The sequence below is a fragment of the Schistocerca serialis genome, chromosome 1 (genome assembly GCF_023864345.2).
Source record: "Schistocerca serialis cubense isolate TAMUIC-IGC-003099 chromosome 1, iqSchSeri2.2, whole genome shotgun sequence".
In the NCBI taxonomy this organism is placed as follows: Eukaryota; Metazoa; Arthropoda; class Insecta; order Orthoptera; family Acrididae; genus Schistocerca; species Schistocerca serialis.
In genome coordinates, this window is record NC_064638.1 from 674,021,053 (window position 1) to 674,034,473 (window position 13,421).

Consider the following 13,421-nt stretch of genomic DNA (forward strand, 5'->3'; position numbering starts at 1 on the left):
TTGGAATATCACAATAGACAACGTCTTGAATGCATCGCTAACAAAAAAAGTCCAGAGGATTTAAATCAGGAGACCTAGCAGGCCAATCGATCTGGCATGACACCTTCTGTTCAGACCATGACGTGCACACAAGGCATTATGTGCTGGACATCCATTGTGTTGATACCGCAACAGCATTCTTCATCCAGAAGAGGAGGAAGAATTCATCTGAGGAAGTTGGCATACACTGTGCCATTTAGACTACCATTGATGAAATAAGGGCCACTAATTGTAGTACCAAGCATCCCACACCAGACGTTAACTCTCCACTGACATTGATGTTCCACCTGTCTAACCAATCATGGGTTGTAGCTGGACCAATAATGCATGTTCCTTGTATTTACCTGTCCTTTGTTTGAGAAGGAACATTCGTTGGTAAATAGAACACTGGAGAAGATGTTTGGGTTGGCAAGGATTTGCTGCTGTGCCCACTGACAGAACTGTACATGATTCTGGAAATCATTCCCATGCAGTTCTTGGTGTAGGTGTACACGGTAAGGATGGAATCAGTGATGTGTAAGAATACAATGTACACAGGTTTTAGGAATGCCAGTCTCATGTTCAAGCTATAGTGTGCTTGTGGATTCATACCAATGGAAGCGAGAACAGTAACTTTGGCAGCTTCGTCTGTGCAAGAGCTACGATGACTGCATTGTCCTGGGTTGAAACTTCCTGTTTCCTGAAGTGTTGCAACAAGACAAGAAAACATCTGTTGGGAAGGTGGGTTCTGCTAACTAACATTCCCCATAGATGAGTAGCATTTCTCAGCACAAAATTTTTGGGTATGTATGTTGATCAACAATTAAAATGGGCTGAACATATTAGGATGCTTGGAAAAAAAATTAGCACAGCATGCTATGCCTTACGAATATTAGTCGCTGTGTGCAATAGGTCATGCCAGAGAATGACATACTTTGCACACATACATTTTATAATAAGTTACGGCATAACATTCTGGGGTGCAAATGCCCAAAATGTGAAATATGTGTTCAGATTGCAAAAATGAGCTATCAGAATAATGAGCGAGAGTCACAAAAGAGCACACTGCAGTGAGCTGTTTAAAAAGTGGGGTGTTCTGACTATCCCAAGTGAATATACCTTGCAAACTACAGTTTTTATTCACAAAAACATTGAGCAATACTTAGCAAACAGCTGCATACATGATCACCAAACCAGAAACAGTAATTGCTTGCACCTAGACAGAATGAATAAAACTAAAACCCAATTCACTATGTTCTACCAAGGTGTCAAGATATACAATAAATTGCCAAAAGAAATAAAAAGCATAAAGGAACTCTGTAAATTTAAAGCATTCCTTAAAGAATATTTATTAAAAAATAGTTTTTACTCAACTAGAGAATTCATGCCGCATAAAATTGGCATAAATAAATAATCAGGTTAATCAATTATAAAGTGGACATTCTAGATTGTAATTTACCCATACAAGTATTACAGGATACTAGTGATATATTTCTTTTGATTGAAGTAGGTTCTTCAGCATTATGTAATTCAATGATAAATTGTGTGTGTAATATACATATATGTATTATGCATTTATTATATATAGCTTGTATTTCACTACATTATATGACAAAATAATGTACATATGTATGTATAATGATGACAGCCATACAAAGAAATTTGTTTACGGATGAATAAATAAATACCTTCTCTTCATTGGTGTACCTTCTACTCACACAACTCTTCAACTGATGATGGTTGACAGAACAATGGGTGTACATTCAAATTACGTTTACATTTGTCCTCTGTCAATGTCAGCATGTGGATGTGTTCCATTACCCCCAAGTACCTGCACTAAGTGCTGGGAGTGTCAATGTCAATGTTGTGTTATGTAATTAATAACGTTGTGTTTCAGTGAATGGTACACTGTGATGCATTTTTGAATAGGTCTTTAGGAGAGGAAATGAATTACAGAATAAAAAATACATGGTGCCATTTAAAAAAGTGGTATCACTGTTTATATCTTTGTAAAAAACAAAGCTACAACAAAGACAATCATGCTGATTGATCTTCCCCTGATGGCTAAACAACATTTGCTTGAAACATTTTGCAATTTGCATATTGACAAACAGTTATTTGTCAAGATAAATGGGACAACATGTATATGGGAGGTGGGAGGGGGGGGGGGGGGGGGGGGAAGGGGGCACTTTTTCACAGCTGAAAATATACTTTTCTGTGTTAAACGGCAGTATACTTTTCCATAAAACTTATCAATCCTTTGAATGGCAAAATATTTATACATAGACATAGAACTTACTGGAAATTTAAGAAATGAAACCCAGTAAAAAAGAATATGTTTTGGAAAGGTCTTTGATGTGCACTAACATGTATGCTGCATATTTTCATATTACAAAAGTATAAATACAGATTCCACCAAGCATTCTGGAGCACTGAAATCAAGATAGAGATGCCAGTCATAGCTCAGGTCACATCATCTCATCATCCAATGACAGAGCATAGGATACATGACATAATCAGCCAATAGCAACACACTAATAAGTAGTGTGAACACAAAAATAAGATAAGATACATCACACAAGTGTGCAAGTAAAACTTTAAATAATGACATAAACGTCTGGTCTTCTGGGATTGAATTTTTTCTTATTGGCTAATCCCCAAAGTGGAAAGTTTTAATGAGAGTCAAATGCTCTGTGATTTAAAAAATTCATCACACATAACATAATTCATCTTGAATAACAGGAAATTTACTTTGAAAATAATACTTTTCAGACTACCACTCGCAATATTTTCCCTCAACCTATTAGAAATAGGTTCAGGTGTGCAGTTACCAGAGAGTGCAAGAAAAGAAACATTACTTCACATACACAGCTACAAAGACATAAGAAGCCGTTGCTTGGTGTATGCCCTACTCATTTGCCTTTGTTGCATTTCTGTTCACAATTTCGTGAATAGTGGACCATCATATTACTATGTGCAGTACTGCAGCATGTTGTTCCAAAGGAACAGAAGGAGCTATTGTACTCAGGGCAATTTTTTTTATCATATCCTATCCGGATAAGGAATGCAAAATTAGAAAGCAGTCCTTGGCATAACATTCATATCAAAACTAGACTCTACAACTCAAAGTATACCAATATTTTACTATGTGGTGATTATAACATAGGTTTTTTTTTTATTTGTACTCTGCAATGCTGTTATATAGCATTTTCAGTCAGGTTTACATCCACACACCATTTCAAAAAGCTAGTAAGAAAGAATACAAATTTCTTGCAAAAATAAGAAAGGCTGTTTGTATCCACCAGAACTAAGAACAATAAGCTTTTCATGACTTTTCAGACTGTATAAAAATTAACAAGGTTATTTCTGAAGCCAAGAAACTGTATAATTGGTAGTTTATATTCCACTCCAGGAGTAAGTATAAAGCCTTGTGGGGAGTTAAAATGATAAAACATGGTGTGTTGCCAGTCTATAACTTACCGAAGAATTGTGTTCTGTAAATTTAAGATATAATCAACACAAATTAAGAAATAATATCAACCCTAGGGGAGGTACCACAAAAGTATTGAAACATATCTTGTGATGGAAAAACTTTTGTAAATTATGTAAAATTCTGCTAAGGCTGTCAACATATTTGAAACAAAAGATTTTAGTCAATATTACTGACCAAATTTCCCTGCTTACTAATCTTCAAGTGGATATTTACGTATCTTCATATTATATAGGACAAAGAGAGCTCACATTATGTCATAAAAGAAAAGTACATTGGAGGATACTCTAAGGGTTTCGGAATTTCATAAAACATCACTGTATTATCTTATGTTTAGTTCTTTGTTATGGCTTAAAGCCATACATGCCAGAAGATGAAAACATGCACTTGCAATCACAGGTGCTGACTCCATGAGACCTGAGGGGGCTGAGCCCCCTCAAAAATGCATTTGGGGGGGGGGGGGGGGGGGACCCCCCACAATAATTCAAGAAAATTATCAGTTATATTATACTTTGTAAAATCACCAAATTATGTTGGAATTTATTATTTTCCTTGTTTGACAATAATTATCTTTAAAAGACATTCATTAATGAGTTAAAACAAATAATTATTATGGTAGTAAGCAGGTTAACTGAAAACGAGTGGTGTGAATTGTGATAGTGTTATGGTGCTGCAGACACACTTAGAGTTTGTCCTGGTGCGTGAACCTTCGGGTAAAGTCTGGCATCGGTGGGCCAGCACTGCAGCTGTAGCGACATCAAAAGGATTGGAGCAGAAGCGCGTGGAACCCTCTGCCTCACATGATAGTTTTGAACACTTTTGAGAATTGTGTATAAAAGAAAAACCTTCACAAGTTGATGATTCTTTGCTTTCTCGGAATCGAAGTATACCATAGAAGTGTGAAAACAACAAAGCCAGCTCACCACACACTTTCAAAACTCCAAAGGAATACTACAAAGCTATTTACATTGAAGTTTGTGAAACAGTGCAATCTTGCATTACTGAGAGGTTTGCTTCAACTGGACTCACACAGGTCAGTTGAACAAGAGTGCTTGCTTTTAGTAAACAGAGGTGATACAAATTTGGAAAAATCAACTGAGATTTTTCAAAAATGACCTAAACGTTGAGAGACTGCGCTTACACTTGAATATGTTAGCCGATATCACTAATAAAGCTCAACTGGTCTTAAAAAACATGCATTATATAAGAAAGTACATTACACAAGAGACTGCAGTTGGAGAAATGTTATGTGAAATAGTGAAATGCATTAAGTTTCTCCAAGTAGTTCCAGTCACAACAGCAACAGCAGAACAGTCATTCAGCATCCTTACATGTCTGAAGTCATCTCTCCGATCAACAATGGGACAGAAGCGATTGAACAACTTGGCTGTTCTTCATGCCCACCAAGATGTTTTGAATGAACTGGGTATCAGGACCAGTCATCAATGGCTTCATATTCAGTAATCCAGTCAGGTGGCTGACATTTGCACCATTCTAAAGACACTCTAGCCCTACTAGTGGCATTTAGAGCAATATTAAAAATCTTTATAAGATTGAGAATTAAATACATACATAATGTTAAATTTTCAATTTCTAAATACTAGTACTAGTTTAGTACTATATTATTATATTACTATAGTTCTGTATTAGTTATTTTCAAATATGTAAATATTTTTAGTTGAGTAAGACCCATTTAAAACATGCTATTTACGAACTTTTTGACTGAAAGTATTAGGCATACTGTATTAACTTTATTAACTGTATTAAAGCATTAATTTTGAGATATTGTTTTTATTCAATGTAAGCTTAAATTAGCTATTTCACTTATTAATCAAAGTGCTACTACTATGCTACAGCAATATTTTGTGTTTTATTCTTTTAATGATAGTTTAGGATTTATTTAAATATAATTTCAGTCTTTTCAGAGGTATATATTTACTGCTCTGTAATAGTCTATAAGCATGATTATTACTGTAAATTAAATTAGCTTTTTATGAAAATACCGTGCTTGTTTATGTTTTGTTTCTTTTTTTCAAGCCAAAAAATGTGTCAGGCTTGTCGAGTTTCCCAGAATGTCAAGTTATTGAGAGTCCAGTTTTCAGGGTTCTAATGTTGATCATATGACTCTAAAATGCTTTAAAAAACTTAGAAACTCACTGTTTATCATGTAAAGTATAGAAAATTTACTTTTTATTAGTCGGCACCCCTGCTTGAAATTCAGTGAACAGTCAAAACTAACCAATAGTGTGGAATGAAACACATAGTTTCAATTAAACTAAGTGCCTCTGTAGAAAAGATTAATAAAAGCCAACTTTCTTTAGCAGATTAACAAAAATAACTTCATTGTTCTGCAAGATGATTAATGCTTGACTGCCAATAAAGTGGAAATTAAGTAAGATCAGAAATTTGAAATTAAGAACATATTTTACTGTGGTAATTGTATGAATGTATTTTAATTCACTTGATAGTTCCTGGCCACAGAAATCTGTTTTGTTTTCATTTGACGTGAGAGCTGCAAACAAAGGGAAAAGAGCAAAATATTGACATGTAAATACAGGTCATGTGGAGACCATGCCTCTCCCCACTATATCTCAGACTGCTCTGTGAAAGCATGAATCTGGCAGCTTGGGTGTGCCAGAAAAAATTTTCTGGGTAACGTCTGGCTGCTTGCTGCTACTGCTTATACAGCTACAAGTAACACTTCCAGTAGCCAGAAGTGGGAGAAGCTGCTGCTCGTACGTGACTCAGCTGTGCATATATGTGAGCCCTCTGGCAACTACTCAAACAAGCCTAATGTAAGCAGTTGTGATGTTACGCTCATCAAAATCAGTTTGTTTTTATGAAGTATGGCAGTCTTCGTCCTAACGCCTTTGACACATTTCACTGTTGGATGTGTTATACCTCCATGGTTGGCAGACACTTCTGTGTGAACTGCATTTTGTTGTAGTAAATAGTGAATTTTCTTTGCAATTTAAGTTTTATTTTGGTGTTTTTCTCTCATTTATGTTTTATTCTGCAGTAGTGGGATAAAGCAAAATTCTTTGTTCCAATATCAGTTCTCACCAGTCAAAATTACTAAAAATTTAGCTGAAAACTAAAACAATTAAAAATTCTTGGAGTTATAAAAAATTCCCAGATTTTTCCCAGTTTCTTCCTGGATTCTTGGGTTTTTCCCAGATTTCCTAGTTGTCCTGGTGTGCATACACCCTATTGAAGGAAGTTAGAAAATGTAATGCATATTTACTAGTAGTGAGCGCGACCAGAGCCATTTTTAACTATTTAGTCATTCAGTTTTAACAGCTTGGGCTCTGTACCTTCACACTGGCTTATGGGGCAACAGTCAAAATTTCTCTCACTGGTGCTTCGGTTCTCCAAGGTGTGCAGCAGTGCCACCATTCTAGTAGGAATCACAGGACATATATGGCACAGGACTACTGGAAAATCCAGAAAAATGTGGGAATTTTTTTATCCGGAGAAAACCAAGGAATTTTTTTAGAATCCTGGGAATTTTTCATAGTTTTAGTTTTCATTTAAGCTTTCATAATTTTGACTGGTAAGAACTCATACTCTAACAAAGAATTTTATTTTGGCCAACTACTGCAAAATAACACTGCACCTATAAAACATAAATGAGAGAATAACACCAAACTAAAACTTTAGTTGCAAACAGAATGCACTATTTCCAACAACAAAACACAGTGCACGTGAAAGCATCTGCCATAGCAAAATGCGGCAAAGGTTTTAGAATGAAGACTAAGCAATACTTAGTAACAAGAAAAGGCTTATGATAGTGTGATGTCACAGCTGTTTACATTTCTAACAGGTTGCAGGGAAATATTATGAATGATGGTTTGAAAAATATAACATGTTCAGTGTACAGCAGCGAAATTTATTATCATGTTTGTCTGAAAGCTTCAGCTACTGCAGTTTAAGCTGGGGAGGATTGATAAGTTTTAGAGCTCTGAAAGAAAGTATACTGCCACATAACATGTATTATTAACTGGGAAAGCCTGGGGAAAATCCAAGAACTTTTTCTTCTTGTCTGCATATACACACTGAATCAATCCCAGCAATATTTAGCAGTGTTCTTATCTGAAAATGCTAGTCAGATGGACTACTGAAATGTTGTGTCAAGATGACTGTCTAATATGGCTGCAGATGTGAGAAGAATGTAATAGTGTCTGTAATATCTCTGTAAGAATTATGGTACTGCTATTGTGAGACATCTATGACAAAGTATTTAATTATAATATGGTCTGTTACCTAAACTCAATTTCCAAATAAAAAATAAAAAATGATGGGTCAGAAGGCTGTGAAAGGAATTTTGAATGACTATACTGAAGTGGAGAATTGTTGTATTTGTCAGAAGCTGTCATTCTTTTGAAAGAAAGACATTACTGCAGAAGAAAAGCATGCCTCTTCCAGTAACCATGGATAGCTGTGACCAAGAATTTAAAGACTCATCAGATGAAAATGAAAGTAAATATAGAGCTAATATTCAAAGCGAAGATTATTAAATTACTAATGAAGATTTATGAGAAAAATGTATGACTGAAATACATTTGTGTGTTCAGTCAGCATTCAAGTATCCAATAAGATATGAAGATTACTGAATCAAATGAAGCATTTTGTACTAGGCATCAGCTGTGACTCTGGCATAATGATGATGTGCCAAGTGACTTTATACACTGACAAGCCAAAATTATAATCACCTGCTTAACAGCTTGTTTATCCGTCTTTGGAATGAAATACATCACTGATTCTGGATATCAGGGATCTGACAGTCTGTTGGTAGGTTTGTGGAGGCATGTGGCATGAGATGTCTATGTACAGGTCATGTAATTCACATAAATAATTAGCCACTGACTTGTGTATACGATGACAGCTCCTGATAGGAACACAGATGGGTTCAATTGGATTTACATCAGGCTAATTTGGTCACTGAAAAATCAATATGAGTTCATTATAATCCTTCTCAAACCACTGTAGCATGGTTCTGGTTCTTGACAGTTATACTGTAGAAAAATGACATTGCCATCAGGGCAGACATCAAGCACAAAGGGATGCAGGCGGTTCACAGCTGTCAACATGCCTCCAATTACTACCAACAGTCCCATGGAAGTGTGGGAGAATGTCTCCCAAAGCATAATGCTTATATACAGTAGCTCAAGTGACCAGCAGTTTGGCAGCTACACTAGATCACAATTTCTCTCTAAGAAATTACATTTCTCCTTATACACAGTTCACTATGCAGTATGCAAGTAAAAAAAGCTGACTTTGTTAATAGACAGATATCAACACAAGTCTTCATAAACTCTGAGAGGTGGAATGTTAGCTCTTAGTGAGGGTGACTAGATCAGTTATAGCAAGAGTATTGTGAACAGGCTGCACAGAAAAGTACCTAAAAGTACCTGCAAACAGCAGCTGTCATTTGAAAAGTGGTAAAAGAAGAAAATGAGAGGAAGTGTACAATGCAGAAAAATCCATATAAGTGCTTTTCACTAGGGCTATTTACAGTATTGCATTAATATTCAAGTTATAATTTATTGATTCAATTCTTCAGATATAAACCCAATGTTATGGCTCCTGTGAAGCATTCATTTAAGTTCAGATGTCTGTAACCTTTGGTTGAGTCTAATCCTTAAGATTTCATCACTGATTTTAATTTTAGTTTTAATCAGAGCAAATGTGGCTATTTCATAATTCCGTCATGTAACATTAAAAAGTCACCAGTAACAATATATGGTTATAATTATCTTATTTTAATAACAAGACCAGCAGTCAATTCCTTACTGTTTGCAGAAGAAATGGTGCCCAGGTGAGTACTGAATCTATGGGAGAAATCCAAGAATCTCCCATAGCAACTCCTTTAAGTGGAACTGTCACTTCTCCAGCTTGTATTGCCTGTCAAAATATTCATACATAGTGTTATACCAAGCAGCTAAAAATTAATTTTAATTGTATAGATTATAACAATTATTGTATTTGGATGTAATACTGAATACACATTTTCCTGAACAGTACACATTTTCTCCTGACCTCCCTCCCCCCCCCCCCCCCAAAAAAAAGAGGAGATGGGGAGGAGGGTGGGGGGTCAAAAGATAAAAAGTGGACTGAATTCTGTGGGTAGTTATCACTTACTATTAATTTATTTCAAAATGTTTAGTAATTTGTCTTATATTATAAGCAGATTATGACAAGTGATCTGTTTTCCCAGTGTATTTCTAACTTGTAGAAATCTCAAGTACCCTCCCCAGTAATGTCATAAGTTTTACACTTTCAGCAGTCTAGTTGCTATTTTCAGGTGGCTTCTGATGAATGTAGTGATGGAGGGAATAATTGCCATTGTATATAGATTGCCAGCATGAACAGAGTAGCAGCCATCAGGTCCCCAACTGAAAATGGCGATGACCGTCTGTTTGTCGAAGTATCATGGAGAACTTAAGATGGGTTTTGGACTGACACCTGGGAATTCTACAAGATTATGACTAGTAGCAAACCTGAAATTATTATTCTCTTATTTTTATCTACATCCATAGTCTGCAAACCACCGTGAAGGTCATAGTAAAGGGTGCTTATCATTGTACAACATATAGTGCTTTTCCTGTTCCATTTTTGTATGGAGCATAAGAAGAATGACTGCTTATATGCAGCTATGTGCACTGTAATTAGTCTGCTGTAATTGTTACTTAAATCAAATACATAGCCCATATCCGTCTGAGCGTTTAGAGTGTAATGCAACTATCTGAGGTAAATCAGTCATGAACTTTTCAAAATGTTTGGTAACAATGTTTCCTCTTTACACAGGATGTTCCCCCTAAGATTCATCAGGTGAATTTTCACTTGTGTTTCAGTGGATTTTACAATTTCATTTTTGCAATGTTAAGCTGTAACCAGCTCAAACTAATATTGCTCATCACATCTCTCATACAACACTCATTGTTGATGGAAGACATTGGTTTGTTTCCTGTTACAAACCAAATGATTTTAAAGCAGAATTTTATTCGCTCAATCGATAGGAGATTGAAAATTAGTCAGGTGTCATATACATTCAATCAATATGCATTAACAGGGACATTAAAACATGAAGAGCAACTAGTTCTCCAGCAGTGACAGCACCGCCCTGGCCCGTGCAGACTGCTACCACCATGCAGAATCACTGCTCAGTCATTGCTGAAGTACTGGTTATTCTTCGTGTTTTACTGTCACTGTTAATGCACACTGATGAAACAGTTATCACACTAAATTAATTTGGGACAGCTCTATTAACTGGACATAAAAAAATCTGCTTTAAATATCATTTTGTTTTGAACAGGAAAATATTGACACTGGGTGTCGCATGAGAGACTTTATGGCCAGTATTTGTTTGGGCTGAGTCCAGCTACACATTACAAAAATGAAACTGAAAATATCTGCTGATGCACCAGAGAAAATGTTTCTCTATTCACATCCAAATCTCCATTAAAGTATTGTGTAAAAATTTCAAGTAAACTGGTCAAGTACTTTTTGAGAATGACTTGTCTTTAATATTTTTTTCTTTTTTGGAGGGAGGAGTATCCTGAACCCTCCATGAGCCATTTGGATCTGTTCCTTATAACATTAACTGTCACGTTTCAAACATACAATGAAATAAAATAAAAACTAACCAACCATTGAGAAAGCCATTTTATGCTCAACTACAAGAAATACTGACTGTTTGCAATAGTGATATGTAAATATCTTATAGTATCAAGAACTGTCACAGTATCAGTAAGCTGCAGGAACACTTATAAAACTACTGGTCATGGATTGCTGTTAGACTGTCAGTTTTTAAGCTAGATTAGACATGTTCTTCATTCCATAAACATGTAGTAAGGAAATAAATTCAACATACTGTAATATGAAATATGCTTTTTACAAAGGAACTAGTATTTCTTGTGTCAACAACTCCTCTCATCTTTCGCAGGATGTGGAAAGAAATTTTCACTTACAAATTAGTGCAACAGTTATTATAAATGTATGTCTGTATCTAATCTAATAAACAAGTTAATCCCTGTGTTATTTCATGTAAGTAAAATCATATGAAACCATTTGCAGCTTTTAAATATACTAATTATTTTGATACATTTAAGATTTAAAATATTATCAATATTTTATGAAATTACAATAAGACTATGTTATTTGGAAACAATAAACAAAATGTAGGAAACAGAAAAAGGTATTCTTTTTGTTTACTATGTCACAATAACTTTCTCTCTCTCTCCCCCCCCCCCCTCTCTCTCTCTCTCTCTCTCTCTCTCTCTCTCTCTCTCTCTCTCTCTCTCTCTTACACACACACACACACACACACACACACACACACACACACACACACACACACACAGAGAGAGAGAGAGAGAGAGAGAGAGAGAGAGAGAGGGATCATTTTCAGTACCATACCATACCCAAATGTAGTATACTTGGAGGAAGCCAATGTCTAAAAATAGCAACTAACAGAAGATACATGTTTTGTTAGCCACACACTAACCTTGTAAAGTTCAAGGGCAAACTCTGCTGCCATTTTCCCACCATATGATTCACTGAATATGTAGAGTGGAACAGTTTGAAAAGTTGGGTACTGTTCCAGAAATGCTTTAATGAAAGTAATTAAATCAGCAGCAATTTCTGCATTTGTAGTTGTATATAAGGAGTAATTGTCCACATAACTGAATCCTGTTCCCACAGGATTATCTATAAACAATACATTCACCTTATGAACCTACAAAAGAAAATTAATATTAGAAACAATAATATTTACAGTTTATTTGATTGTCTGTGATATCAAATCTGAGTATCACATACATGTCTCCCATAATTGTACAGAATGTGATGTTAGTGATATCTGAAAATGCATATAGAAATAGCACAACTGCGGGGAAAATGTGTGTGATATTAAACTAATTTGCTACATTTATTTAAGAACTGGCATGTTGTCAAATGGAAGTATTAAAGTTTATATAATATTTCATTACATCAAGATTGCCTAAATACTATGTTAATCACATTAACCATTTTTGCGTATTATTGTCAGCTTCAGACGTGAAAATAAATACACTAAGAGCTTCGTTATGATTGTATAAAAATTCAAATTACACATTACTAAGATCATGAAATGGTATAAAATATGTCATTTTCACCATCTGATGATATATGTATAAATAACTGACATATTCTATACCATTTCATGATGGCTGCAGTGCATAACTCGAATTTTTATGTATCATGATGAAGGTGTTAGTGGATTAATTGTGTATTGTCTCATATTATTTTTTTCGTTCTTTCCTTTTCTTATATATAAGCCGCCAAAGGTATATTAACGAGTTGTTTTGCGGCAAAGATAATGTTTTAATACATCGTTAAAAATCTGTGTGAAACAAAGTAATAAATACGCTCTTTAGATTATTAATTCATGTATCTGCATCCTTTTGTTTCGGGGAGTGGTAGCATACGGACGTACCCTTGGATCCGTTGTACCACCATTGTTAAAAATGTGTATTTTAAGCGTTCATTAAAAGTATTGTAATAAGTTATTGAAAAAGGATTATTTATTCGCACAGTTAAGAAACCAACTCCCATTTGTTCATCATTTCACTCACCGCCAAGATCCTCCATCAACAGGATTGGTGTAAACAAGAATAATTTACGCAGTATCCTGAGGAGCGTTCCTTCATCGACATTGTCACAACCAAGACTAAACGCAATGGAATTAATGTGAAGATCGACAATTTCAATGGTTGTGGTGATTATTTGGTACCGCACACTACTGGAAGCAGTAGTACCTAATGCAAATTATGTTTATTGACCTTGAATGTAATGACAGTTAAGGTCTGTTGATATTGATATTAGTTAAAGTTCAATATTTTGCACAGATTCATAAGTTACCTTCAAAATTTTT

The 13,421-nt window shown here is 35.2% G+C and overlaps 1 protein-coding gene across 1 annotated transcript in view; it reads right to left on the minus strand.

Annotated features, from left to right (window-relative positions):
* The window catches only part of LOC126423201 (retinoid-inducible serine carboxypeptidase-like), a 123,037-nt gene that overhangs the window by 92,258 nt on the left and 17,358 nt on the right, over positions 1–13,421 (minus strand). The window contains exons 4-5 of the mRNA XM_050087248.1: positions 12,015–12,245; positions 9,302–9,412 (exon numbers count right to left, since the gene is read on the minus strand). Coding sequence (XP_049943205.1) covers positions 9,302–9,412; positions 12,015–12,245 — 342 coding nt within the window. The remainder of the gene's footprint in view (positions 1–9,301; positions 9,413–12,014; positions 12,246–13,421) is intronic.